Raw genomic sequence first — 25,152 nt, 5'->3', positions numbered from 1 at the left:
CTACCATCTCATTCTAGTTTTGCCATTTGATCCAGTAATGTTTTTAATATCATTTTTTTCCTTCAGGAAAATGTACGATCTCCAATCTGAAATCAAGTATTACATTCACTTATCATGTCTCTTTGGTTTTCTTGAAACAGGAGTATTTCCACAACCTTTGTCTTTTATGACATTGACATTTTGAAGACTATAGTCCATATAGTTTGTTAATAGATTGTTCCTCATTTCGGATTTGTCTTGTGTTTCCTTATGATAAGATGTAGGTTATACATTTCCAAATCCAAAACTACAGAAGTGATTTTGTATCCTCAGCACATCACTATCTGGAGGCACATGATATCCATCTGCCTCTCATTGGTGATGTCAATTTTCATCGCCTGTTCAAGATGTTTTCCTGTTTCTCTACTGTATGGTTAATACTTTTTTTCCTAGCAACTGCTAAGCAATCAGTGGGGCTTGGCTATAGCTTTTACTTGCTCTAGTATCAACCATATGGAACTAATTGCCTGGATACAAACAAAAGAAATGGAGTGATCCAGATTTGGATAGGTGCTAATGTGCTCTGTTTCTTGGTTTTATACCTGTGACAGAACTATTTGAGGTTGTTGTCTGGTTGCTATCCTGGGTTTACAGGGTAGAAGGAAATAAACTTTAATGCCCTATCCAGAGAGGGCAATTAGGTTTCTGTTCATAATAAATTAAAAAAATTCTCAGAATAATTTTGGTTTCTATAAGCGGAAAAATAACAAAGTCAAGACAATTTTTAAAACTTCTATATCAATTTTTGTCATTGATGATAAAAAGAGTATAATTAAGATTTATGGAGTTCAAGTAATTTTTTACTTGAATAAAACTTTATCCATTGTAGTATATAAAAAAATCTGATTTATAGCTATCAATGTTTCTCATCACTGACCATATAAAATTTTTTAAATCTTTGTAATAAGTGTTAGGGCAACTGAACAAAAAATAACTTAAAATTTAGAGCAGTATAAGCTCATGATAAAAATTTCAAAAAATAAGAGTTCTGGAGATGGTAGTAATGGTTGCACAGTGCGAATATACTTAATGCCACCAAACTGTACTCTTAAAAATGGTTAAAATTGTAACTTTTGTTACATAGTATACTTTACCACAATGAAAAAGAGGTTTAAAATTTTTCAAATAGTACAGAAAGGCTGAAGGTAGACAGGTGTTTCTTCTTTTTTTCACTCTCCAGAATTAACCACTATTAACAATTTACTGTTAATAAATTGTTACTCAGAAAAAAAATTGTTTTCCATTTTCTTGGTTATTTAAAAAACATAAATGAGATCATACTACATGTATTGGTCTGCAGTTGCTTTTCTTACTTTATATTCTAGAAATCCATATCACTATATGTGGCTCTACATCATTAATTTTTTTAATGACCCTAGAATATTTTCAGATATAAGGATTTTCATATATTTAACCATCTCCTTATTGATGGACATTTTGGTTGTATCCAGTCCTTTATGATTACAGATAAGAGAACATCATTGAAAATAAGTATTTTAGATAAATTCCTGAAAGTTTAGTGGTGGGTCAAAAGATACGTGTTTTTTAAATGTAGATTAATAAAAAAAAAAAAAATTATGTGTCAGCATTCTTAATTGCTGAAGGAACAGTAGACCAGTATCATCATGTTCATTCAGACAAATAAAGAATTGCAAGTAATGTTGTTATTTGTAATTTAGGCAGTTTTCAAATTTTCAGCTTTAAATGTAATTTTAGATGATTATGTAGACCTTTGTAGACATAGTAAAATACCTGTCAAATATTGTTAAAAAATCATACTGCAAAATACTATGTAAGTATAGATTATAGGTACACATGTAAAGGAAGCAGATTTTTATTAAGTACTTACCTGTGTGCCAGGCACTTTCTTTGTGCTAAGGGTTTGCATGTCTATTCACTTAATCGTAGCAGTGAATCCCATGAAATAAATCTGATTTTATAGATAAGGAAACCAACTCACCAAGAGATTAAATTACTTCCAAGAAGCTATATACCGAGTAAGTGGAAGAGCCTCCAAGTCTGTGCTATTTTACACATGTTGACACACAATATGTATTAGTACGTCTCCGTTTTGAATTTTACTTATATTCAAATTCAGTTTGCAAAAATAACCAAAGCAACTTCCAACTTAAAAAAAGTTTCATGTAAAAATTTCTTTTGCTGTTAAGTGTAGTATTAAAAAGTAGTATCTGTTTAATTTAAATTAATTCATTTTAATAAAGTTATCTGCATCTCTTTAAGTACCGAGAAGTAATTTTTCCACATTTTTTCAACAAGTTTTTCAGTAACTTGTGATTTAAATCATGATGACTTTTATTTATTTTTTCATATTGTAATAGAACCCAAATAAAAAATTTAGTTCATTAAAAATTATTTTTCATGCATTTTAATTGGAATATTGATGATGATAAATTTTTACAAAGTAATTTTCTTTTTTATCTTTTGAGTGCCATTAAAATTAGTAGTGTGTTGCTTTTGGGACATTATGCCTCACATTTATGATCCCTGCTCTATATATTTGTATTTGTTGTGCGGTAAAATATACATAACACACAGTTTACCAGTTTAACCACTTTTAAGTGTACAGTCATTGGCAATAAGTGTATCAAATTGTTGTGCAACCATCACCATCATCCAACTCCAGAAATTTTTCATCTGAAAAGTTTTGAACTGAAACTGCGTAACAGTAACTTCTTTCTCCTCTTGCTAACCCTGGGTAACCTCCATTCTACTTTTTGTCTCTAAATTTGACTTGTCTAGGTAAAAAGGAATCATACAGTATTTGTCCTTTCATGACTGGCTTATTTCACAGCATATGAACACAGCATAATGTCTTTAAGGAAATGGCTGATTCAAAAGCTAGGGCAGACCTATTTTTTCTTTTTTTTTCTCTCTCTCTTTTTTAAAAATTAAATTTATTGGGGTAACATTGGTTAATAACATATATAAACTTCAGATGTACATCTTTATAATACAACATCTGTATACTCTATTGCATGCTTCCCACCTGAAGTCGTCTCTTTCTGTCACCATATATTTGACCACCTTTACCCTTTTCAACCTCCCTCTACCTCTGGTAACCACCATTCTGTTGTCTGTATCTGTGAGTTTGGTTTTTTGTTTGTTCAATTTTTGCTTTTTATTTTATATCCCACATATGAATGAAATCATATAGATCTTGTTCTTTTCTGTCTGACTTATTTCATGTAGCATAATACACTCAAACCTTTTTTTTCCTAATGAACCTGGAACAGATTATGCCAGAAAGTAAGGAAGTGCTCAAAAAAATGTTGGTGACATATCCGAGGGACATAGGTGCTAACTTGTAAAGGTTCCTATTAGTAGCCAAATCTGGGATAATTTGAATATCAAAATGAACAGAGTCTATGGCCGTGTTACCCTGAACACTCCCGATTCCGTCTGATCTCGGAAGCTAAGCAGAGTCAGGCCTGATTAGTACTTGGATGGGAGACCACCTAGGAAGACCAGGTGCCGTAAGTGTTAAAAAAAAAAAAAAAATGAATAGAAATAGTAATGGATTATAATTATGTAATGACCACTAATTCAAAATCTGCATTCCCATGGTGATTCTGGAACCAAGTTATTTCATAGCACATGGAGCGAGGTTTTTGGGGGTATTTTTGCTTATTTATTTATATTTTAATAAATTCAGGCTTTTAATAAAGATTTTTATGCATAAATAAAATGTTTCCTTTTCATCCATTATATGGATTCATTTTAAAGTTGTTTTTTTCCTATTTGTTTAGTTTAATACAGTTTTTTAGTAAAATGAAGAAGTGGATGGACATGTCAAACCTGCCGCAAGAATTTCGAGAACGTATAGAAAGGCTAGAAAGAAATTTTGAGGTGTCAACTGTAATTTTCAAAAAATTTCAGCCGATTTTTTTAGATATATTTCAAAATCCATATGAAGAGCCATCAAAATTGTTTCCACGAAGCAGGAAGCAGAGGTGAGATCCTTAATCTTTACATAATTGACATAAAAATTATGTTATCATCTTACTAAGGGAATTTGTATTTTTAAGTCTGCTTTTTACCAGAGATATCCATTTGCAATAAAATTTAAATTTCTATTAAAATTCATTTCTAATCACCCATGTCTAGAAATTTAAAGTAATACCTTCACTTATTTTTGCATGTTCTGATTATTTTATGCAGATCGGAAAGCCTTATTTAAGTTTATTTAAATGAACCATAGGTCATACTTTGTGAATAGAATTTTATATATAATTTGACTTTATGGTTTGTTATTTATATTTGCTGTTTCAATTTAAATGACAAGTTTGGAATGATATTTAGCAAGTTAGTCATATAAAAGTACATGTTTTTCCTTTTTAGGAGGAGTCCTTGCAGTGTTAAGGAGCTCTTTAATTTCTGTTGGACGCTCTTTGTTTATACTAAGGGTAAGGTGATACTTTCCGTGGTTTTACATTTCTAATGTGGGAACTTGGTGCTACTTGATATGAGAGGTTTCTGGGTTTTGTGTCTCTTTTTTTTCTTTACAAAGGTAATTTTCGTATGATTGGAGATGATTTAGTAAACTCTTATCATTTACTTCTGTGCTGCTTGGATCTGATTTTTGCCAATGCCATTATATGCCCAAATAGACGAGACTTACTAAATCCATCATTTAAAGGTAAGACCTTATTTATTTTTGAAAACTGATTATCAGGTTTTAGAAAACAAGTTTTAAAAATTTACCATATTTTTTTGTCCCCCTTGTTGCTCTTTATACCCTGTCAAACTAGGTTTACCATCTGATTTCCCTAATGCTGACTTCAGGGCTCCTGAAGAACCTCCTTGTATCATTGCTATACTGTGTGAACTGCATGATGGACTTCTAGTGGAAGCCAAAGGAATAAAGGAACACTACTTTAAGCCATATATTTCAAAACTTTTTGACAGGAAGGTACTGTATTTATAATTGTAATTAAATGTTTGAGATTTTTTAGAGGTCAGGAGCAGCAAGCTTAAAGGTAAAAACAATGTTTTAAGCAAGTTCTCAGCATTATAGGACTCAGGGTCAAGATTTCCAGGTTTCAGTCTCTGTCATGATGCAGAATTGGTTTATGATCTTCTTGATTTAAGAAACTGAGCTGTTGAGGAATATAACTATGTACGGTCAAGTAATTACAACATCAGAGGTAATTGTAGCAGGTTCTGATAAAGAATTATGAAAAGCAGGAGGTCAGAATAAGTTAATTTACTGCCACAATTTGAATAATTTCTGACCGTTTACTAAAAGTAGGACAATGTATAACAACTGTAGCTTTAATTCCATGTAAATAGAGCAGAAAATCCCTTACAGTTTTGTAGCGACTTGCAGGCTACCTGCATGCATTTCTGGGTTTTTCTCAAGAATTTACTTAGCTATTTCTGTATTTATAAAGTGACTTGTTTATTTGGGTCTCAATTTCTTACCCAATATTGAGCTATTTAATCCAGCTAGGCCTTGAGTTTTCTCTTTGGTAAAAAAAGGGGAGTTGGATTAGGTCATCACTGTGGTCCCCCTCTTTGCCAATATCATAAGATATTTCTCTAAGCACAAAGTCTTCCCTAACTGGGTTCTTTGCCTCTTATGCAAATTTTTGTATTTAGTCTTATCTTTTCTAAAATATACCTACGTATACTCTTGTCTGTGTGTGTGTGTGTGTGTGTGCGTGTGTGTGTGTGCGTGTGTGTGTGTGTGTATGTGTGTGTGTGTATGTGTGTGTGTGTGTGTGTCATGGCTCCTTATCTGTATGTTAAATATCTCCAGTAAACTTCTAAAGGAACTTAAGGATTATGTATGTCATGCTTTGCAAAAGTAGCACACTAGTGGTCTCTGGGTACGATGACCATACATCTTGGTTTACCTGGATTATCTTGTGTTTGGCTGTTGTCAGCCTACTTATTATAGCAGCTCCTTTCACTCCAAAAGTATCCTGGTTTGGACAGTAGTCCTCTTGCCTATGGGCCACACATGTTTTGTTTGGCCTTTGTAGGGTGTTCTTTATTTCAATTTTTATTTTGTTCAATTTTTTAATTGACATATAAAGACCTTTGATGTGAAAACCTTTCAAAAATCAGAAACTATGGCAATACTGGTTTGAAGTTTCTACATGACTTTACATGGGTAACTGCTGTCAAGCTAAATGATGGTTACCTCTTTTAAGATGGGAAGTGTGCTTTCTGTTCTCAGTTATGTATGTCGAACTATGACTTTGACAGCATTTGATTTTGCAAACCTTGATGTGTAATAATCTAAATAGTGTGGATAAATAAAAGTCTTAATAACAGTGTAGTTTTCCCCCTCACCCGTGATAGCACTTATATTCCCTTTGAATCTTTTGCTTGTCTAACACATAATCATTCAATATATGTTAGTTTTCCTTCTCCACAGACCAGCGTTTAAAATCGGACAGCTTTCTTCAGAATCACTTGAGGAATTTGTTAAAAATGCTACTTCAGCTCAGGACTTGAGGTCCATCAGTTTGCATTTTTAGCAAGTCCCCTAAGTGGTTTTTATATTACTAAAATTTGGAAACCACTGCTGTAGACTAACTTTAAAGTATTTTCAAAACTTGACTTTAAATATTTTTAAATGTGTTATTTGCATGCTAATTGGGTTTTACTGGTCTGAAAGAGATGTTTAGTAGTTCTGTTTTATGTGTGTCTGTTTTATAACAACTACCAGTATAAAAATTTAGATAAATGTCATGTTTTTATGTGTATGTTCATATGCTTAATTATATGATGTTACAAAATTCTTCCCAGATTTTAAAAGGAGAATGCCTCCTGGACCTTTCCAGTTTTACTGATAATAGGTAAGTATCTAGCGCTAATGAAGTCTAGTATTATAGGCTATCAGTAATGATTTGTTGCAATTTAAGTGAAGCATTTTATCAAGGTAACTCCTCCAAATCTAGTTCCTGTTGTTTTAGTGGCATTGAGTGGGTGTTGTCACCAAGCCTTGATGTCTTTAAGTACATTTTAAAAAACCATTGTCACTTAAGACAGCTCCTCTCCAGAGAAAGACATAAACAGACCCAGTGACTTCTATATTTGAGTTTATATTCTTTTATTAATCAAATGTTGGCAAATTCAGAATGTGTTTATATTTCAAAGCGACTATTTTTTCTTCAATGATCAGATCTTAATTAGGTTCATATAGTTTTCAGATTAAGTATATATTCTCTTTTGCTCACCTTTTGAAGTAAGTTATTGTTGTGTATGTGAATGTGAAGAATGGTCATCAGATAGGAATTTCTGATATCATTATATGTGCAGATTTAATGAAAATTATAAAGTCATCAGCTTTTCCACGCTATGGAGTCTAAATTTATCTTCACATCAAGATAGATCCATTGTATTTTATTTTATTATTTAGTTTTATTGTAGCAGCTTAAAGTAATTCTCTTTTCAGCAAAGCAGTGAACAAGGAGTATGAAGAATATGTTTTAACTGTTGGTGATTTTGACGAGAGGATATTTTTGGGAGCAGATGCAGAAGAGGAAATTGGAACTCCTCGAAAGTTCACTGGTGACACCCCATTAGGGAAACTGACAGCACAGGTTAATTTGGAGTGTAACCTTCAACAACACTTTGCAAAAGTAATATAACCTAGCCTGGCCTCAGTCTTGAATGATCTTTTTCTCTCTGTGTGTGATTCTGCTAACAGCAGAAGCATCTTTCAAGTTAAATCTTGAGTTTCTTCTACTAATTCATATTTCCCATGAAAGCCTGAAAAGGTAATTTCTAAAACTATGGCATTTAGTATTTTTACTGTTCTTGCTATTTTTCATGTTTTGGATATATTTTCCCAGAACACCTGGGTTTTTCAGTAGAGTATGTACTTTGGACGTAAAGAAGGATTTATGTTTTCTTACCATTCTTTCTTTGCCTTGCTTTAGCCACGGTTCTGTTGCTTTAAAATTTAGTTTGTTTTCTTACCCATGTCGAACTATGTACTATTCCCAAATTTCAGCCATATAACTCTGGACTTGATATTAATAACCAAGGCTTAATTCTGTATTAATGTGTAAAATGGGTTGGAGGATGAGGTCTAATAGAAAAATCACTAGTCTAGAAGATAGAAAACCTAAGTCTGATTCCAAGCTCTGCCATTAACTTTGTCACCTTAAATTTTTTAACTTCTCTGTGCCTGTTCCCTCATATGTAAAATATGAATGTGTATGTTGTATTTCAAATGAATGTTATGAAGAGAAAATGAGATTATAGATAGTAAGTACTTTGAAAAGTGTTACTCAAATGTAAGGATGTTATTAGCATAATAATGTTACCAAAAATTTGGTAGTTAACCAGGAGAGTGAGGAAAAAGTAACCTCTTAAATATAAATAGAGAAGATGGTATATGTGCTGAATTAAACACATCATGAGGGGTAAGGTAACTTTTTAACCTCACAGATTTTTCTTTTTTGTCAGAAAACATCATTTGCACCTTCTACCCCACTGACAGGACGGCGATATTTACGAGAAAAAGAAGCAGTCATTACTCCTGTTGCTTCAGCCACCCAAAGTGTGAGCCGGTTACAAAGTATTGTAGCTGGACTGAAAAATGCACCAAGTGAACAACTTATAAATATTTTTGAGTAAGTACAATATTATTATTTTTCTAAATGTCCCTTTTTAGATTCCGTATTCCATTCCTTTTTCAATATATTCAGAATTCTTAAGATAGTAGATATACATTTGGCAAGTTTTACTATACCATTTCAATTACAAAGTATGTTGGCCTAAAATTAGGTAGAAATACCTACCAAAAATTAGATGTAGATATTATTTCATATTATTACAGACTTTTAAGTTTAAATACATCTTAAGGGTTATTGAGCTCTGACATTCCACTCTTATAACTACCCCGAGGTTATGCATTATTGTCTTTCTTTTTACAGTGTCTTTAAATGGGTTCAATTTACATGCCCATCAGATGGGGGATTTATTACATGTTGATGGTGCAGCCATAAAATGGAATTTTATGCAGTCGTTTAAGAAAAAGAGGCAAATTTCCTAGTGAAGATGATAAAATGAAGTCAGATCAGAGAACCTTCTTTCCTAATACTTAATGAAATAAGAGAATAATAGTAAAAACCAGCAAAATCTTTACCAGTAGCAACCAAATAAGGTGAGGGATATGATTTTATGCTATAAATTTTCAGAGGGGTTGTTAACAAAGGAAATAGATAATTCTGGTATTCCCATCTCCAAGAATGCTCATTAATACCCAGATGTGGAGAGAAACAAATGGAGTGAGTAGACAGGTGGGTGAAATGTCAGAAACCTCCCCAAGTGAAAGTCCCTGTATACCACCACCAAGATCATGGCAGAAATGTGAAAAACTCAAGGCCTGCCATTTTCTAAAGTCCCATACTAATTTGGGGAAAGATCCTCATAGAACTAGAAGATATCCCTGACTAGGTGTAGTAAAGCCTGGAATGAAGACATTTCACTAAATCTCAAAAGAGAAATCAAAGCCTTGGTCCTCCGGCAAAAGCTGACCATAGCAGCTGAGTTCTACCCCTACTCCCTAAACCTTCAGTCTACAGAAAAGTGGACAGAACAGTCCCCAGCCTCAAACACAGTTCAGAAGTTAAGCAGATTACAGGTAAGGTAGGAAGGCTATTGTGAAGATCTCATAACATTTGATTAAATAGATCTGGACTGAACTCCCCATTTAAGCATGAACAAGGTGAAAAGAAGTGGCAGGTCAAATATAGCAACAAGAGAAGGAAGGAAGGAAACAGTGCAAAAGACAACCTAGAAACATAAATGGAAGACATTCCATGTTCATGGATTGGAAGATTTCATGTTAAAATGTCCATATTTCCCAAAGCGATCTACAGATTCACTGTAATCAATATCATATCCCAAAGGCATTTTTTCCAAAGTAGAAAAAAAATCGAAATTCATATGGAATTTCAAAGGACCTTTAATAGCCAAAATAATCTTGAGAAAGAACAAAGTGGAGGCCTCACACTTCCTCATTTCAAAAGATATTACAAAGCTACAGTAATCAAAACAGTATGGTATTGACATAAGGACAGACATATAGACCAATGCTCAGACAAGAGAGCCCCAAAATAAATTTTCATGTATATGGTCAAATGATCTTTGACAAGGGTGCCAAGACTACACTGTGGGGAAAGGATAGTCTCTTCCACAAATGGTGTTGGGAAAATGGAATGTCTATATGCAAAAGAATGAAGGTGGACTCTTATCTTACACCATATGTAAAAGTTAACTCAAAATAGATTAAGCCTCTTAACATGAGACCTGAAACTATACAACTAGACGAAAACAGGAAGAAATCTTCGTGGCATTGGATTGTGCAATGATTTATTAGATATGACACCAAAAGTACAAGTAACCAAAGCAAAAATAGACAAATGGGACTATATCAAACTCAAATACTTCTGTATATCAAAGGAAATAACAGGGTAAAAGACAATCTGTTGGAAGAGGTGAAAGTAATGTGAACCGTATATCAGGTAAAGAGTTGATAGCCAGAGTATATAAAGAATTGCTACAATTCAATAACACCCACCCCCCCCCCAAATCACCTAATTAAAAAGTGGCGAAATGACTTGGATAGACATTTTTCTAAAGAAGATATACAAGTTGCATATGGAAACAATTCTGAAAAACAAGCATATGAAAAAAAGTCTGAACATCACTAATTATCAGAGAAAAACCACAACGAAATATCCTTTCACACTCATTAGAATGGCCATTATCTAAAACAGGAAATTACAAGTGTTGAGTATGTGAAGAAATTGGAACCCTGGCACACTGTTGGTGAGATAATAAAATGGTATAGCTGATGTGGAAAACAGTATGGAGGTTCCTTAAATAATTAAAAATAGAATTTATATGACCTAGTTATACTACTCCTGGGTATATATCCAAAAGAATTGAAAACAGGATCTCAAAGATATTTGCATACCCAAATTCATTGCAGCATTACTCAAAATAACCAAGATGTGGAAACAAATATCCTATCAGTGGGCGAATGAGTAAAGAAAATGTGGTAAATACAATGGAACATTCAAGTCTTCAAAAGAAGGAAATCCTGTCATGCTACAACATAAATGAACCTTGAGGACATTATGCTAAATGAAATTAGATACTGCTACGCAGCATCTAAAGTAATCAAATTGATAGAAATAGAAAGTAGAATAGTGGTTGCCAGGGGTTGAGGGAGGGGGAAATGAGGAGTCGTTCAGTGGGAATAGAGTTTCAGTCATGCAACATGAAAATGTTCAAGAGATCTATTTTACAACAGTATGCTCATAGCAATACTAAAATATACACTTAAAAATTAAGAGGGTAAATTCATTATGTTTTTTACAACATAAAAAAAGACAAAGAACCTAGTTAGAAGAAAAAAATTCAAGGAGCAGAGTTCTGCGTTAGAAGAACTTGATAAGAACGTATTTTTGCTATGTATGCTACCTACCTGTCCGAATATGATACTGGTCTGTTCGAACATGCTGAGTAGGAGTGCCGAGCCCTGCACTAGTTATTTGGCTTTGGGCAAATCACTTTCTTTTTCACAGTCTTGGCTTTCTTTGTCATTTCTGAATTTGGTAGAAAGGTAACAATATAAAGGTAACAGGGTTAATTGCTTCTTGCCAAGTATCTTCCTTTTTAGTGCTGTATTTGTCTATTTGTTATTCTTTTGGCTTAGATAAGAACTACATGCAGTTTATTGTTCCCATTATAAGTGGGTGTGTGTGTAAACAGTGTCACATCATCTTTCTATTTTGAATCTAAGGTTTATTGAAGTGTAGTTTATATACAATAGTTCTTTTCACTGTATAGTTGTATGAAATGTAGAGTTGACAAATATATAACAGTTGTGTAACAATCACCACCATAATCAAGACATAGAATAGTATCATTATTCCCCCAAATTTGTATTCATCCCCTATGCCATCCCTAGCCTCTCGCAACCACTGATATGTTTTCTGTCCCTATAATTTTGCCTTTTCTAGAATGTCACATAAATATAAGCATAATATAGAAGACATCAACTCTTCTAATGTTGAAATTCCAAAACAGTATGCCAATTGATTTTATTTAGAGGCTGTAGAGTTGTTTGAAATATTCTGTTTACATGTTTAGATTTACAACTGAGAATAGAACTCTGGTCACTAAAAACCAAACTAAACCAAACAAAAATTCTTGAAAGAAGGAGTGTTGGTAGTCTGGCATTTTTTTTCCTGGTAATTGGGTTCCTGTTTTATTTCATAGATCTTGTATGCGTAATCCTATGGAAAACATTATGAAAATAGTGAAAGGAATAGGAGAGACTTTCTGCCAACACTATACTCAATCAACAGATGAACAGCCAGGATCTCACATAGGTAAGAAGATAAAACTAAATTTGACACAGCATTGAAAGTAGACAGATTGTCCCCCAAAAATTAGAAATTCAAGTTTTTTCCTTCTCTACTATTCTTAACTTACTAGATTTAAGTTTTGTTCTTTTGTCCTTAACAGCTGCATTTATTAGCACATTTTTCATTTTCTTATAGACTTTGCTGTAAACAGACTAAAGCTTGCAGAAATTTTGTATTATAAAATATTAGAGACTGTAATGGTTCAGGAAACACGAAGACTTCATGGAATGGACATGTCAGTAAGTAAATCTGCTTTCTCAGCCACTGGCAAGGTCCAGAAATCCTAAGCCTGGAAACAGTGTATTGAGAGGCTCTATAATACATTGTGGGGGTCAGAGGTTAATGGCAAAGTTAGCAAAGATGACATATTACTTGGCTGTAGTTGTCTCTGGCACATCCAGGCAGCCACCTCTAGGCAGAAATGTGAAATATGTAAAATTCGTCTTTGGTACACCATCAGTATCCATTCAGGTTCTTTATTTTGTTCCTCATTCCCAGCTACCTAATAATGATTAGGCCAACTAATAATTAAGATATTTGCCCATACCTCCCAGGGATTTTAGAGAAATAAAATCTTGGTGGTTTTTTTTTTTAAAAAATTGCTTCATTTTCTTTGCACATTTGATCAAATCTGACCACTCTCTCCAGTAGCTACATAAAGGAATTTTTCTAAGAAGTCCAACCTGTCCTATGATCTATTAGTTTCCTCCCCCTCCCTCTTATCACTCTTAAGAGTCTCTGACCTTCAATTCCAGTAGGAACAAGTTGATATCTAGGGGTGCTGCATAACTATTATAATAAAATTTCTCTTCGTTTTCACCCTGGGGATTTTCATCTCTCTTCTTTGTTGATTCTCCTTTTTTCTAGATTACATGTCTTTCTCTTTTATGATCTATGCTAATATTTGATAGAACATATCCTTCTTCTATAGATTACTGAGAAAGAAGTAAATTTTTGAATTTTTATTTTGGAATAATTATAGATTTACAGAAAGTTGTAAAAGTAGTACAGAGAGGTCTCATGTACTCAGTTTTCACCAGTGGTTACATTTTATATAATACAATATCAAATTAAGAAACTGACATTGGGACAATGTATACCTCTCCCTCTTAACGGTTGTTGTCACATGTGTAGACTATATAACTGCCACCAAAATCAAGATACAGAACTGTTCTGTCACTGTAAAGATCTCCCTCATGCTACTCCTTTATAGTCACACTCACTCCCTTCAGCCACTAATATGTTTTCCATTTCTACACTTTTGAAACACTGACTATATGAGTTCAATTCTTTTAAATTTGTTGAGGTTTATTTTATGGCATAGGACATGGTGTAGCTTGGTAAATTGAAAAGAATGTGTATTAGGCTGTTGTTGGATAGAATGTTCTGTAAATGTCAATTCTGTTTTGTTGCCTGATGGTGTTATTGAGTTCTTCCATATCCTTGCTGTTTTTCTGTCTAGTTCTACCAATTATTGAGAGAACGGTATTGAAGTCTCCAGATATAATTGTGGATTTATCTAGTTCTCCTTTCAGTTCTATCAGGTTTTTTTTTTAATTCACATATTTTGAAGCTCTTCTGTTTGATACATACAAATCAAGGATTGCTGTGCAAGAATTCTTGGTAAATTGATCATTTTATCATGATAAAATGTCTCTCTTTGAACCTGATAATTTTCCTTCTTCCAAAGTCTATCAGATATTTATAGCCACTCCTGTTCTCTTGATTAATGTTTGTATGATATATCTTTTTATATCCTTTTGTTTTCAAGCCAGCTGTATTATTGTCTTTGAAGTGAGTTTCTTATAGTAGGCAGCATAGAATTGAGTCATGTGTTTTTATCTACTCTGTCAGTCTCTTTTTGTTAGTAAATTTAGACCACTTAACATTTAATTAATTGATATGTTATGGCATAAGCCTACCATTTTGTTTGTTGTTTTCAATTTGTTCTGTTTTTTATTTCTCTATTTTCTTTTACCTACTTTCCTATGGATTACTTGAACATTTTTTGACTAGAATCTCTTTGTATTGATTGTTTTAGTGGTTGCTCTGGGCATTACATCATATATACATAACTTCACAGTCCACTGTTATAGACCATAATTATTTTACCAGTTCGAGTAAGGTGTGAAAACTTTACCTTGCCTTGAGTCCCTTTTTAAAACTCTTCATGAATGTATTTTAGACTCACATTTGATTGATAATTGTGTATGGAATTCTGTATTGACAATCATTTTCCTTAATGATTTTGAAGACATTGCTCCATTATCTTCTAGATTCCAGTCACTAATTTGAAGTCCAATGGCATTCTAATTCTCAGTTTTGATATGTGATCGTGTTTACTTTCTGGAATTTTAGTATCTTTTTATTACCGATGTTCTGAAATTTATAATGAAATGCCTTATTGTGGATCTTTTTATTCATGTGTTAGATATTCCTACGGAATTGCTCTTTCAGTCCTGAAATTTTCGTCTTGTGGTTTTGGGTCATTTTATTGCATTATTTCTTAGATAATATATTGCCTACCAATTTATCTCTCTGGAACTTTTATTTTTTAGATGAGGGAACTTGGATTGATCTTATTTTCTTCTCTGTTTTTTCATTTCTTTGTCTTTTTGTTCTAATTCTAAGGATATTCAACTTTTCATCATCCAATTCTAATGAACTTTTTATTTTACCTATATTTTCATTTCTAAGATCTCTTTTTTGCTCCCTGAGATTATTAATTGATATTTCTTTGAGGTTTTCTCTTGTTGCCTACATTATCTGTTTCCTCTGAGTTTCTTTCCTGTATGTTTTGTATCTTTATCTTTCAATCGGAGGCTTTCCTCAAATGTTGGATTATTCTTAGATAGTCACTTATATTTGAATGAAGCACTAAAAATGAAACATTAATAAACCATTACGTTGACAAAACAGTTTGGTTCAAAGTTCTGTGTGCAAGAGTGGGCCTAAAAGTACAACAGCCTCGGGTGATCATGTAGTATTAGGGACCCTCAATTGTTGGTGTTCTTAAAGGGTTTTCGGTAATATTTCAGTTTCTCTAGAGAAGTATCTGCGAATCTCTTGCCTTGCTGTTAGTGTTGTGGAACAGAACAAGGAAGGGAAATGTGGTCTCACAATTCAGTCTGCAGACTGTCACCTAAATCCTTAGTCTCTTCTATGGCTCATATTCTCGAGTTCGGAGTCTCTCTAGTTCAGTTCTATACAGAATAATTCTTCAGATCCCTGTTGGGATAGACTAAAGGCCTGACATCTGACTCCTTACAGTGGGGGGTTGGGTAGGTAGTTCTAACTACTACAAACTTTCAGATCATCCGTCCTTGTTGGCCTCTGGCCCAACCCCTACTTTCTATTCTGCCTGTGCCTTCAGTTGCTTTGTTTCTTCCCAGGTTGCCTAGAGCAGACACATCTGTTTTAAGTATCTCTCTTTGGGCCCTCACGTTTGACTGTCCTACTTTCTACTGAATAATTTGTCATCCTTCCATCCCCTTCCAGGTTTCATATGTTATGGTTAGCAGTTACGGATGACTCCTAGTTTTTTCCAAAATAGTTTCTGTTTCTTATTCTCTTTGTTGATTTGGAATGATATTTTTTTTCCTTTTTTTTTTTTAAATGCGTACAGCACCCGGTATTCCTAGGTGCTCACCCCCATCCAAGTACTAACCAGGCCTGACCCTGCTCATCTTCAGAGATCCGATGAGATTGGGCATGTTCAGGGTGACATGGCCATAGACTGGAGTGATATTTGAAAGAAGGATGGCGACAAACAGCATATTTAAAACTGAAAACTGATGTTAAATCTTAAACTCAATGATGAACCAGGACATTCTCTTCTTAGTAAACTATTTCTTTCTCTGAGCTTTTTAAAGTCTTAGCTGTGACATTCTAATACCTTCTATTTTAGTGTTTTGATTAATAAACCCTTATGTTGTCATAAAACTGTCATTTAAAAAAAGGAACTAATCCTAATGCTTTTCTCTTGATGATGGGAATATTGACAATTTTATTATTTACTCAATTTTCAAAGCAGACTGTAGTGTATGCCTCATTTAAATATATCTACTACTGAGCAGGATTATGTATTATAAGAAAACTCCTTACCAGTTTGTGAACTCAAAATTTTTATCTCTGATAATCTAGTATAATATAATGTGCACAAGTTATTTTACCTTGTTTCTATAGTCTTCTTTATAGAATGGCAAAGGCTGAAATTGCTAGAAATATTAAATGATGGTCTTTCTCTTCTTTAAGGTTCTTTTAGAGCAAGATATATTTCATCGTTCCTTGATGGCCTGTTGTTTGGAAATTGTGCTCTTTGCCTACAGCTCACCTCGTACTTTTCCCTGGATTATTGAAGTCCTCAATTTACGACCATTTTATTTTTATAAGGTGAGACAAAAGCAAAGTTCTATTGTGGTATACCTCACATAAGCATCCTATTTATTTTAGTGCTGAAGAAACAAGCCGTAGTGATGTTTGAAAAATCTTTCCAGAGGTATTCTGAAAACATATATTCCTTTGAGTGGTATTAAAGACAAAGGAGATGGATGAGGGTATATGTAAAATAAGCCAATCTCACAGCTTCAGTTCATTTTCCCATCACTGACTTGCATGATCAGAAACTAAGTAGTTAACTTTGAATTTTTCATATTTATGAGTGAAAATCATAATCCTGTTAAATAGGATAAAAAGCAAAAAGTCTTCCTGCCAGGAGAAAGAAAAGGTCTGTAATTAATTATGGTTATCGTCTAGATAATGAAGCTGTAATAACAGATTGTGCTTCTTCCCCAAATTTGAGCTAATTCATTGTGGATGAATCTTATTATTTACTTATCCTATTTTTCTGCTAGAACTATTTTTATTGACCTTTTTCTTAGGTCACAACATAGAGGTCACAGCTATAATAACATTTAATGTTACCCAGTGTACAAATTTAAGACTGAGGCTACCGTGACACTAATTGGCATGACTTAGTTAATATTTTGTTATCCAGACTACTTTCAAACTATTGATGATAGAAAGTTAGTTTGAAGAGTTAAATTTTTACACCTAAAATATGACTAAAGTTGTAGGAAATGCAGATCATTGGAAAGCTTATTTATTTAAATTGTTGACCAAGTAGGATTTAAATATTTTTTTGGTTTCTTAGAGACAGTTGCTTCTGCATACTTGCTTTAATGTTGATGTGTGTATCCAGCTTTTCTATTAGGAAATATATATAATTTTATTTAAGGAAAAAGTTGTTTTTGCCCTCACTTAATAGCAGTTTATTTTTATTTATAACATCCTTTTTTCATTTAAGCAGTTAAATGCCTTTATTTTTAACCACATAATTTATACTTCTTTAAGAAAAACAGAAAATACACATAAATGTAAAAATTAAAACTACATATAATTCTAATTATAGATAAGAGTCACTATTAATTTTCTTTGTGTAACTTTGTTTTAGATATTTACTCTTATTGAAATGGAATTATAGTATATATAAACAAAATTTCTTTTAAATATGTTCTTTTGAGCTATTAGAAGAATAGTCTGAGAAGGGGCAGTAAATTCAAAATAGCTCTGGACTGGGAACCCAATGCCTGACTTCTACCACTATTGGGCTGTTGACCAGTTTTCACCTATAATGCCTCAGTTTTCCATGTATAAAAGAAAATAAAAACAAATGTATGTGAAAATATTTTGAAGATCTAAAAACTCCTTTATAAATTAAAACATATTAATAAGCCATGGAATTATGGTTCAAAGATATCGTTGGTTCTATGTAATTAATAAGACCAGAGCTAGCCCTACATGCAGGCCTAGTTTAGAATTGTCTACTTGAGACTACATTACCATCTAAATATTCTTGTCTCCAGGTTATTGAAGTGGTGATCCGCTCAGAGGAGGGACTTTCAAGGGACATGGTGAAACACCTGAACAGCATTGAAGAACAGATTTTGGAGAGTTTAGCATGGAGTCACGATTCAGCATTGTGGGAGGCTCTCCAGACTTCTGCAAACAAAGTTCCTACTTGTGAAGAAGTGAGTCAGGGCAAGGCTGATAATCCTGTCATTTTATAAAATAACAGCTTTATTGAGATATAATTCACATACCATAAAGTTCACCCTTTTAAAGTGTCCAAGTCAGTGGTTTTTAGTATATTCATAGATGCAGTTGTCACCACTGTCAATTTAAGAACATATTTATCATCTCAGAAAGAAACCACACCCATTAACTATCACTTCCCTATCCCCTATCTTCTCCCTAGCCCTAAGCAATCAGTAATCTGCTTTCTGTTTCCATTGGTTTGCCTTTTCTGGATATTTAATATAAACGGAATTACACAATATATGATATTACTTTGTGACTGGCTTCTTTCACTTACCATAATGTTTTCATAGTTCATCCATGTTGTGGTATGTATCAGCACTTCATTCCTTTTTATTGCTTAATAATATTCCATTGCATGGATATACCATTTTGTTTATCCATTTATCAACTGATAGACATTTGGGTTGTTTCACCTTTTGGCTGTTATGAATAATGCTGGTATGAACAGTCATGCACAAGTTTTTCTGTGGACATACATTTTCATTTTTCTTCGGTATATGTCTAGGAGTGGAATTGCTGGGTTGTATAGTAATTGTTTAAGCTTTGAGGAAACTGTCAGACTGTTTTCCAAAGTGGCTGTACCATTTAATATTCCTACTATCAGTGTATGATAATTTCAGTTTTTCCATATCCTCTCCAATAGGTGTTTTAGAACTTCATTCTAGTAGGCATGAAGTGATATCTCATGGTTTTTATTTGCATTTCCATGATCGCTAATGATGTTCAACATCTTTTCATGTGCTCATTGACCATTTGTATATCCTCGTTAGAGAAATATCTATTCAGATCCTTTGCCCATTTTTTAATTGGGTTATTTATCTTTTTATTATTGAGTTATAGGAATTCTTTATGTATTGTAGACAGAACTACCATATCCAATATGATTTGCAAAACTTTGCTCCCATTTTGTGGGTTGTCTTTGTCCAATTTATCTATTTGTTTTCTTTTGTTGCTAATGCTTTTGACGTCATATCTAAGAAACCACTAATTCCATCATTTTAAATTTTTCAAATGTCCGTGTGAAGAATTAAATGTTTTTAGTAGTATTTAGAATAAAAAAGTCAAAAATTTGCACCTACTACATACAAATAACACATTTAACATTTTAATACTGCATGAGAAATATTTTTCCCTCCACCCTTGTGTTATTTTTTTTGTAACTCCTATCTTTTCATCTTATTTTTGCTTTTCTGTGTCTCCTTATGGTTTAATTTCTTTGAACTTTTCCTCAATCCCAAACTATTGAAGGAACTGCCCAAGACCAGGAAGAACTTAAAAGAAAATGGTTTCTTGAAATCTGCCTTCCCTTCATCTTTTGCAGCACTGTGACTAATGGGGCAATCTTCAGTAGTCATCAATATTTCCATTGTAGAATCTATTGGGAAAATGAAAAAAAGCTATGAACTTGATGGAAAAGGATTTGAGTTGAAGCTCTTGCTCTTTTACTTAGTAGTAGTGTGTTGTTGGGCAAATTAAACATTTTGAGCCCCTAGTTTCTCATTTCTAAGTGGAAAACGATAGTGTGTACCTCACAGGTTTACTTCTAATGATCAATAAACTTAAATAGATAAATTATAAGATTAAGTAAGATGAACTCTTTACATACATTTAACATTAACTATTGAGCACTTTATGCAATTTGTTACATTTTATGGAGAAGAAAGAAGGAAAGGGAAATAAAATAGTAAAAGAAGTTAAGACTTTTTTCTCATTTTTTCTGTTATAAATTTTCATCAGTGGATTTATCTGTATATAAAACAAAGGGCTTTTGTTTTTTACAGGTTATATTCCCAAATAACTTTGAAACAGGAAATGGAGGAAATGTACAGGGACATCTTCCTATGATGCCAATGTCTCCTCTAATGCATCCAAGGGTCAAAGAAGTTCGGACTGATAGTGGGAATCTTCGAAGGGGTAGGTTCAACATTGGCAAAACAGTGAAAAATAACAAAGATAATTTTTTTAGAGAAAATTTCAAGTCTTAATATATTATTAAGAAATCTAATTTCTTCATCAGGATTTGAAATGGGGTTTAATGCTTATGTCAGCAACTTTGTGTGGCTCATTTTATACTTTTTTATATTAAAGTAATAAGATTTCCAATCTGATTTTGAATATAATCTATTTTTTCATTGTAATACGAACTATTGAGAAAATAGTATTTTGGCCTTTCCTAAATGCTAACAACCTTTCCTAAATACTGATATAAAACTATTTAAATAAGTTAAATACCTACTTTCCAAATGTGACAAGTTACAGTCTTTCTCTGTCTGTGCATGTCTCTATAGAAAGGTAAATATTTAAAGCAGAGTATGTAACTCTTTGGGATGCTTAAGTTCATCTAAAAAGTGACTTCGCCATATTCTCTTAAAAATAGTTCATTTGAGCCTTCTTAATAGGAAGATTTTAGTGCATTCTTCCATATTTTCTCTTGTCATATAGCAAACTGATATGTGCTTCTATTGGATTATGTGGGTCTTGAATTTTTTTTAAAAATCAGAATCTTTTGACCTGAACAAACTTCAGATGAGTAAGTATTCAGCTTACATAGTAAAGTAGCTATAGATCCATTTGCGAACTGTGTGTGTATGTGCGCGTGCACGCATGCTTGCATATGCTTTGCTTTACATGTAGTGCAAGATATAAAAATGTGTAAGCTGTCATGTAAAACAGTCTTTATAAGCAATGGAAATAATTAGGATGACCTTTAAAAATCTTTTCAAAACTTTAAAAATTAAAAATTCTCTATCGGTTGTTTATGTTTAGAGAAATGAGAAAATAGTTCATATTTACTTAGTACAGTATAATTTAAAACACTGGAAACATTGAGAATAAAAATGTTTTACTTATTTTTTTAAAAACTTACAAAGAATATTTTAAACAATGCTTGCCACCTTCTCATATAACTTGTAATACTGAGTGAGCATTTTTTTCATTGGCGAACTGGCATGTTCCTTTGTAAACTTGGATCAGCTTTCAACATTTTATTCTTTGTGCTTTCAACGCTGTGAAATATCTGAGTTGCCATCATCGCTCTGTGTTGGACATCTTCATCCTTTTTATTCCTGCAACTTTCCTTTTATATCAGTAAGCTTCATCCTCACAGACTACTTCTGGCTATGTAATCTCTTGAACAGTGGCAGTGTCACCATTACTAGAGTCAGCTTTTCTTCTATAATTTTATTGACACTGTTTCAATTTCACTTTCATCATTTTCACTTTTTTGTACTTTTATCTTTTTTTTTTTTTTTGGATATTTCTCTCTTTTATCTATTTTGTAAAATGTTGGGTGGTCTTATCACTGGGAGACAGGGAGGCAACACAACTCTGTGCTTTTCTGTCTGCATAAATTGAATAACAGATGTTCCCTGACCAGTCACTAACAGACTTTGAAAGAAGTGACATGACTGGTCACTGATCATGAGGCCCATCTGTTATTTACATAATGATTTGTGGACTGAAGTTTGTAGTTTATACATTTACTCACAGGCAATATACCATGGCAACTGAAATTTGAAATTTGAACTGTTTTGTTAGGGCTGTTATTAATTTAAACTGTGGTAGCTGAAATGTCTGCATATTGGAACTGCACAAAGCATGAACTCCGTATGTGTGTATGTGACACACAGACAGACAGACTGTTGAGAGAGAGTATGTATCTCTCTCTAGCCTAGCTAGAGATCTGAGAACTAAGATCATGAAGAATGGTCACCAAAATGTGATTCTCTCTAGGTGGTGGGATTTTGAGTGAGTGTTACTTTCTTCATTTTAGTTTTTGGTATTGTTTGAATGTTTTTCAGTGTTTTTTTTTTTTTTTAATTGAGATGTAATTCACATACCATAAAATTAAGCCTTTTAAAGTATACAATTCAGTAGTTTTTAGAATATTCACAAGACTATACAATTATCACCATTATCTAATTCCAGAACATCTTTATCACCCCCAAAAAGAACCCCATATTCAGTAAGAATCACTCTCCAGTTCCTCCTCCCTCAAGCCCCTGTAACTACTAATCTCCTTTTTGTCTCTATGGATTTGCCTATTCTGGACATTTCATATAAATGGAATCATGCAATATGTGGCCTTTATAGTTGGCTTCTTTCATTTATCATGTTTTTGAGATATATTGATGTTGCCGCATGTACCACCACTTCATTTATCTTTATGATTGAGTAATATTGTATGGATATTGTTTGTTTAATCTTTAGTTGATAGACATTTCAGTTATTTTCATTTGTTGGCTGTTATGAATAATGCTGTTGTGAACATTCAGGGAAAATATTATTTTTATAATTAGAGGAAAAAGTTATTTTCTTATAAGAGCTCAGACAAGGAAATTAAATAACAAAATCCTTAGAAAATGATAATATTGAGCCTTGACTCTAGGGAGAAAAAGACAATTTATTACTTTGTACATTATTAAATTTTTGTTGAGTGTCCACTGTAGCTTTTCCAGTATTATGCTAGGAAAAGATATTTCAAGGGATTTATAGCTAACTTCATGACTATAAGTGAATCCTCCCTTGAAATGTCAGCTTTGAACATTCCTAGTTAGATTCAAGGGCTGCCTTGGATTTCTTAGACATAAGACATCCACGTAAGGCCCTGTTAAGGGCAGTGGAAGCTGTAGTAGCACTTTCCACTTGTTTACTGAGGATAGGAAGTCAGACTGCTTTCATAACCCCCAGAATTATGAAGAGATATTTATTAAATTGTGACTGTTTCACCACTCACCTCAGTAGTACGAAGAACTGTCATGTAATTTTTATACCAGAGGTAATTTTTATATCTTTTAAGTATATTTTGAAGACAGACTATATGGCTAATTACCTATCTAGTGAATGTAAAAATAAATAATGAAATGCTTTTACTTTAAAAGCATATTATATACCTTTAAAAAACAATGGTTTGGGAAAGTGGGGAAGAATTGTAGAAAAAGACATAGGGCTGTAAGAGGCTAGGAAAACCTTTGCACCTAGCAGAGAGAGAAAGGAGAGAAGTTCCTATAGGATTGCACAAGAAGAGAAACATAATTCATACCCTTACTGTCTTTTTAATCAACATACTACTGCCAGCCCTCAGATTAAGGCAAGTTAAGCAGTCGTATCACCTTACTCATCTTCATCTTCTTGTGGGCTTATAAAAGACGATCTCTGTCTACTAAATTAGAAAGCTACAGTACTGCCTTAAATTGCTCAAAGTGTGGGAGTATGGGAGTATAAGGCAAAACTGTGAACCAAATAACTGATTTTTTTCATCTTCTAAGATCTTATTTACTAGACAAGATTGAGAAACAAGCTAATTCGACTACTACTTAAATTTAGTGGTTACCTCACCCTACCTCTGAGCTTCTGCTTTACTCTTAACATTTTGCTCCTTTCTTGTAGGTAGAGGTTAAAGAAACCAGAAAGATGAGCTATCATAATTTTCACATTTTATTGTAATGACTTCTTTCAGGCCTCTCTCCCCCACTAAACTTGATGTGAGGATAGAAGCTAAGTTTTTCACTGCCAAATCCCTAGTACCTACCATAGTAACTCAATATCTGTTTGTTGAATGAATGAGTGAACCTGGTTTATTATTTTGGAATACATATCAACCTTTTATATTTGCTTTTGTCTTTTTCAGATATGCAACCGTTGTCTCCAATATCTGTCCATGAACGCTACAGTTCTCCTACCGCAGGGAGTGCTAAGAGAAGACTTTTTGGGGAGGACCCCCCAAAGGAAATGCTTATGGACAGGATCATAACAGAAGGAACAAAATTGAAAATTGCCCCTTCTTTAAGCATTACCGCTGAAAACCTATCAATTTCACCTGGGCAACGTCTTCTAACAATGACCACAGCCATAGTAACAGAGACAACAGGACATAAAGTTACAATCCCATTGCACGGTAACATTTTAATGCATTTATTTTATGTTTTTTTCTGATTTGGATAAAGAGTTAAGAAATGCCTTACTGGACTAAATCATGTGGCCTTTCTAATCCAGAATTTTTTAATTTTTATTTTTTAGAGTAGAAAACACAGCGATTTCCTATATACCCTCTCCCCATCATATACACACAGCCTCCCTCACCGTTAGCATTCCCGCACCAGAATGGTACATTTGTTACAATCGATGAGCCGATGTTGATACATTATCATCACCCCATATCCATACTTTATATTAGGGTTCACTCTAGATATTGTACACTCTATGGGTTTTGACAAATGGCTAATAACACATATCAACTATTATAGTATTATACAGAATAGTTTTACTGCCCTAAAAATCCTATGTCCCACATTTTCTTTTAAACCTATACATTTTTTTTTAATTTTTGCATTTTATAATTTACTACCCTTTTTATTAGGACTTATTTTCTTATCTGAGCTTTACAAATGAGTATATTGAACAAGAATTTTAAAAAAATTTTTTTTTTTTTTTAGTCGAAGCAACCCTTGGTTGACCTCACCGATTGCAAGGACCTTGTCAACTTACAACACCTTATTTTTTATTTTTTACGCCTACAGCACCTGGTCTTCCCAGGTGGTCTCCCATCCAAGTACTAACCAGGCCCAACCCTGCTTAGCTTCTGAGATCAGAT

General features: G+C 33.2%; 1 protein-coding gene and 1 pseudogene across 3 annotated transcripts in view; both read left to right on the top strand.

Moving 5' to 3' along the window:
* Positions 1-25,152, top strand: part of RBL1 (RB transcriptional corepressor like 1) — a 53,446-nt gene that overhangs the window by 3,965 nt on the left and 24,329 nt on the right. For 2 of the 3 annotated variants that reach the window (XM_006921793.3, XM_015597086.2), the window contains exons 3-15: positions 3,807-4,010; positions 4,399-4,463; positions 4,568-4,696; positions 4,809-4,969; positions 6,817-6,866; positions 7,466-7,652; positions 8,485-8,651; positions 12,313-12,425; positions 12,597-12,700; positions 16,716-16,853; positions 18,326-18,490; positions 20,342-20,474; positions 24,190-24,456. In XM_006921793.3, the coding sequence (XP_006921855.1) occupies positions 3,807-4,010; positions 4,399-4,463; positions 4,568-4,696; positions 4,809-4,969; positions 6,817-6,866; positions 7,466-7,652; positions 8,485-8,651; positions 12,313-12,425; positions 12,597-12,700; positions 16,716-16,853; positions 18,326-18,490; positions 20,342-20,474; positions 24,190-24,456 (1,883 nt within the window). The remainder of the gene's footprint in view (positions 1-3,806; positions 4,011-4,398; positions 4,464-4,567; positions 4,697-4,808; positions 4,970-6,816; positions 6,867-7,465; positions 7,653-8,484; positions 8,652-12,312; positions 12,426-12,596; positions 12,701-16,715; positions 16,854-18,325; positions 18,491-20,341; positions 20,475-24,189; positions 24,457-25,152) is intronic. The other variant, XM_006921794.3, reaches the window with a different exon arrangement.
* On the top strand, positions 3,422-3,540 carry LOC112471115 (annotated as a pseudogene).

This window comes from Pteropus alecto, unplaced genomic scaffold (genome assembly GCF_000325575.1).
Source record: "Pteropus alecto unplaced genomic scaffold, ASM32557v1 scaffold45, whole genome shotgun sequence".
In the NCBI taxonomy this organism is placed as follows: Eukaryota; Metazoa; Chordata; class Mammalia; order Chiroptera; family Pteropodidae; genus Pteropus; species Pteropus alecto.
This window is presented reverse-complemented; position numbering and strand designations above follow the sequence as displayed.